At 62.4% G+C, this 5,090-nt stretch overlaps 1 protein-coding gene across 1 annotated transcript in view; it reads left to right on the forward strand.

Moving 5' to 3' along the window:
* The window catches only part of LOC114071818 (natural resistance-associated macrophage protein 2-like), a 22,670-nt gene that overhangs the window by 1,410 nt on the left and 16,170 nt on the right, over positions 1-5,090 (forward strand). The window contains exon 2 of the mRNA XM_027909680.1: positions 3,731-3,817. Within this exon, the coding sequence (XP_027765481.1) occupies positions 3,781-3,817 (37 nt within the window). The 5' untranslated portion in view covers positions 3,731-3,780. The remainder of the gene's footprint in view (positions 1-3,730; positions 3,818-5,090) is intronic.

The following is a 5,090-nucleotide window of genomic DNA, read 5'->3' on the forward strand; positions in this document are numbered from 1 at the left end:
TCGGGCTCAGCAGCCCCACGGAGCTCGTCCTGCCCGGGCTGAGGTTCCCGGACACGTGTCCTTGTCCCTGCAGATCCCCCATCCGGGGTCCCCGGTCCCAGCTCCGGAGCCTCCCGGCGTGTCCCGGTGGGGACGGTGAGTCCGGCCGGTGCCCCCGGGGCGGTTCAGGGAATGTCGCCGTGTCCGGGCAGGGCTCTGCTCTCCCGGGGCGGTTCAGGGAATGTCACCGTGTCCGGGCAGGGCTCTGCTCTCCCGGGGCGGTTCGGGGAATGTCACCGTGTCCGGGAAGGGCTCTGCTCTCCCGGGTCCCCGCCCCGGCCAAGGTCCACGCGTGACTGTGGGTTAAGGTGCTCTCGGAAGGGGGGTTCGACCCCCCCGCACTGAGAGGGGTCTCGGCCACGGGAGCCCTCGGAGGAGCTCCCGAGGCGTGGGAGAGCGGGACGGCGCAGCCGGTGGTGGAATAACGGCCCCGCGTTGTCGTGGGTTGGACACAGGTGGTTTGTTACAGGTGGTGAAAGTTCTCGCAGTCCCAGGTGAGCGTCAGCTGCACGTCCCACGCTCGGCTCCCAAAGCCAGGAGCTGGGGCGGGCTGGGAGGAAGCTGCTCCTCCCTGCCAGGGGTTGTTTCCATAGAAAGAACCAGGTCATGCCCCAGATTTCCTGGAGAGGACACCCAGGTGAGCAGGGCTGGGCTCAGCCCCAGGTGCCCTCCTGCACCCGGGCATATCCCGGCTCCGGAATGCGGGATGGGGTGAGGGCTGGGCAGGGAACAAGCTGGTCTGACCTGTTCAGGTGTGGGGCAGGTGGCCTGTCCTGGTGCAAGAGGAGCAGAGGTCGCTGCTGGCTTTGTCCTCTCAGGTCGTGGGCAGGAGTGGGGCAGAGGGAGGGGGCAGGAACCCCACAGGGATGGACCCTGTGCTGCTCCCCAGGGGGGACCCCACCAGGTCCGTGCAGAGGGAAAGGTTTTCCATGTCCCAGCCCTGGTGGTGCCAGGGGACACCTAGAAGGTGGTCAGGGGGGTGGAATCAGGGAATCAAGGTTGGCAAAGCTCTCTGAGATCATCCAGTCCAACAATTACCCAGCACCATCACCACCCAGTTCACCAGTTACCTCTGCTGGGACGGGGGGCTGTCCATGCCAGTTTGGGGGCTCCCAGTGGGACATCACCTGGAAGGGCTGGACTGAGGGGTCAGTGTGACCATCACCAGCCCACAGGGTGTCTGTGTGTGGAGCAAAACGAGGTGTTGGCCCCAAAACTGCTGCAGAAGGATCCGTGAGGATCCTGCCTGCCCTGCAGGAACCCAGCCTGGCTCAAAGCCCCACATCAAAGGCACGACCTCAATGGCAGGAACTGCTCCCAGCACGGGGCCAGGCTGCTCCTGTGCCCCCAGGGCAGGAGCAGCAGCAGGATGAGCTGTGGGAAGGACCCGTTGGACAGTGGGTTTGGAGGGAGGGGCGGGTGGAACAAGGGCCCCGTTGTTCCCTGCTCGTTGTTTGCTCTGTGGGTGGAGAAGGCCTGGACAGCAGCACCACCTCGGAGGGTTTGTGGAGTGACCTCGTGATGTTCTTCTGCTCAGGGCTTGTGGTATTCCAGGGAATATTCCCCTGGGAATGCCTGGGCCTGTTGGGTGTAGCAGCAGGGGGGTCCCAGTGGGGGTTTGAGCACCAGGAGGCAGAGCCTGGGAAAGGACACGGGAGTGCCGGGTGGGTGAGGAGGCCACGGGCACGCGGCTTGTGGCAGCCACAGCACGGCCACCGGGACCAGGGCAGTGCCATCCCCCTTGCTGGGCACTGCTGGGGCCAAACCCCCAATCCTGGCATCAGCTTTGGGTCCCCAGTGCAGGATGCTGAGGGGCTGGAGCTGGGAACGGAGCTGGGGAAGGAGCTGGAGCACCAAGAGTGGCTGGGGGGGCTCAGCCTGGAGGAAAGGAGGCTCAGGGGGGACCTTCTCCCCTCCACCCCTGCCAGACAGGAGGGGGCAGCCAGATGGGGGTCCCTGGGGTCACCTTCCCACAGGAGGCTCTGTGGGCACCCATGGGACACGTTCCCTGTGCCGGGGGTGGATCCATCTCCCAGCCCAGCAGCTGCTGGAGCAGATAAGGAGCCCCCTCCCACCCCTGGGCTGGTGTGGGGGCAGATACTGAGGTGGGTCCGTAACGAACGTTCCCAAGGGGTTGGCCTCGCCCCACCACGGAGTGAGGGACTCCCTGCCAGGGTAAGGCTGCTCCTGGGTCACAGTTTTTGGGGAAAAGGTGGCTCATTGCTGAACTTCAGGGTTTGTTTTAGTGGGAGCTGTGGGGTTTGGGGCTTGACAAAGAGGGGAAGTGGTGGGGTCGGAGCTGGGAGGTGGTCCCGGTTCTGGGGCTGTGGCTGGGAGGGGGCAGGAGGTGGTGGAATATCCCACTGGAAGGGACCTACAGGGATCAAATCCAGCTCCTGGAGGTGTTTCCTCCCGTTTCTCCTCACAGCCTGTGGCAGTTTGGGGTGATCAGAGCCTGGAAGGGGCAGGGGGTGTCCAAGGGTTATTTTGGGGTGTCCTGTGCGGGGCCAGGAGTTGGTCTTGGTGATCTTTTTGGGAATATTCCAATATTCCATGGCTCCATGTGCTTGTGCAAACACTCAGGGTTAAAGAGGGGGAATAACCCAACTCCACCCCGTGCCTCAGTGGGGTTTTGGGGGTCCAGGGGGTCAGTCCCCACGTTCCCCTGGAGTCACATTGCTCCAGACCTGCAGTGGGTCTGGTTGGAAACACAACAACAGCAGTGTCTCCCCACCCCTCAGGTGACTTTGGCATCTTTTGGGTGATTTCAGCACCTGGCTCAGTCACAACCCACCTTTGGGGCTGGTTGGGAAACTGGGAATTCATCTTTAAAACCCTGACATTGGTTCAGATCACTTAAAACCGAATCCCCGGCTGATGATTTTCTTTTGCATTCTCACTGAACCAGTATTCCTTTGTTTTATAGAAATCTCCCATTCAAATCCAGTGGGATCTGAGGAGGGATTAAGTGCTTCACAGACCAAACTGAGGGACTTTGGCTCGTCCTTGGGGGCTTGAGGGGGTTGAAACTCCAGAGCCCATCCCCAGCTCCCACTTGCTGCATCCCCATCCCGATTTCCGATTCCCTCTTGCTCCATTCCCGGTCCCATCCCAGTTTCTGGTTCCCTCCTGCTCCAGTCCCAGCCCCAGCCCGGATTCTGGCTCAGTCCTGCGTGGGTTGGATTTAAACCCAGGTCATGATGAAAGAGTTAAACCTGCCCTTAACTCACTTCCCAATGCCTGGGGTAGCTGAGGGGTTTGAGGGGTGGTGGGGATGTTCTGGGAGGGTTTGGAGGGTGCTGTGGGTGCCATAAGCCCCAGGAAGGGGGGGGAGGGGTGGGATGTGGTTTCCACAGTGAGGAAATTCCACCCTTGTTTCCTGGACTGGAGTTTTGCAACCAGCTCCAGCTGCTCGTGGACGCTCCTGCCACGTTGGTGCCTCTCAGGCCTTTTGGTGGGGGAAATGAGGGACTTTCCCAGCAGGTCCCAGCCCAAATTACCCCTCCCATCCCTGCCAGGACCCTCAGAGCTGGAAAAGGGCCCAGGAAGCGAGTCCATCCCTGCCAGGTTTCTCAGAGCTGGAAAAGAGCCCGGGAAGTGGGTCTGTCCCTGCCAGAGCTGTCGGCTGTCCCCGCTCTCCTGCCAGCTCTGACTCTCCTTCCTGACAGGATTTTTCCCTTCTCCTTTGCAGCCAATGTGTCCAGTATAAAGCAGTCCCTGGAGCAGGGGAAAGGCTCCTCCATGGGGAACCCGGACATGGAGCGGAAGGCGTCCTACGGTGAGGCTGGAGCGGGCAGGGGGCGGGGGGGCTGCCCTGCCATCCTCATCCCTGTCCCTAATTCCAGGCCCATCTGGGCTGCTGGGATGAGCTCTGGGCTGCTGGGATGAACTCTGGGATACCAGGACGAGCCCTGGGATACTGGGATGAGCCCTGGGCTGCTGGGATGAGCCCTGGGATACCAGGATGAGCCCTGGGCTGCTGGGATGAGCTCTGGGATACCAGGATGAGCTCTGGGATACCAGGATGAGCTCTGGGATACCAGGATGAGCCCTGGGCTGCTGGGATGAGCCCTGGGATACCAGGATGAGCTCTGGGATACCAGGATAAGCCCAAGGTGCCAGGTTGAACCCCAGGATGCCAGGATAAGCTCTGGGCTCTGGGATGAGTCCCGGGGTGCCAGGATGAGCCCCGGGGTGCTGAGATGAGTCCCGGGGTGCCAGGATGAGTCCCGGGGTGCCGAGATGAGTCCCGGGGTGCTGGGATGAGCTCTGGGCTCCAGGATAAGGTCTGGGCTCCAGGATGAGTCCCGAGGTGTCAGGATGAGTCGTGGGTGCCAGGATGAGCCACAGGGTGCTGAGATGAGTCCTGGGGGCCTGGATGAACCAGGATGAGCTCTGGGCTCCGGGATAAGCTCTGGGCTCCAGGATGAGCTCTGGGCTCCAGGATGAGCTCTGGGCACCAGGATGAGTCCCGGGGTGTCAGGATGAGTCCCGAGGTGTCAGGATGAGCCCCAGGTGCTTAGATGAGTCCCAGGGTGCCAGGATGAGCTCTGGGCTCCAGGATGAGCTCTGGGCTCCAGGATGAGCTCCGGGCTCCAGGATGAGCTCTGGGCTCCAGGATGAGCTCTGGGCTCCAGGATGAACCCCAGGGTGCTGAGATGAGTCCTGGGTGCCAGAGAAGCCCCGGGGTGCTGGGATGGGTGCCAGGATGAGCTCCAGGGTGCTTGGGGTGATCCCAGCAGGAGGTTCACGGCTCCCCCGGGGTCTCAGCCTGGCTGAACCAGCCCAACCAGCCCAGCCTGGGCAGGGATTGTTGGCAGGAATGTGCTGGGCAGGGATCCCTGCACACCTGGGCAGCTCCAGATCCGTCTGTGAATGTGGGCCGGGCAGGTTTCGGGAGGCCCCGGGAGAAGGAGGAGCTCGGGGTGATGTAAGAGGAGAGTTGGGCAAAGAGCTGCCCCGTCCGAGCCCAGAGCGCTGCGAGATGGCCCGTGGGGAGAGCGGGAGACAGAGCGGGGCTGGGAGTGAGGGCAGGACCGGGAGTGAGTACG

Source organism: Empidonax traillii, unplaced genomic scaffold (assembly GCF_003031625.1).
Source record: "Empidonax traillii isolate 1590-97213 ecotype Southwest subspecies unplaced genomic scaffold, ASM303162v1 scaffold2310:size40953, whole genome shotgun sequence".
Classification (NCBI taxonomy): Eukaryota; Metazoa; Chordata; class Aves; order Passeriformes; family Tyrannidae; genus Empidonax; species Empidonax traillii.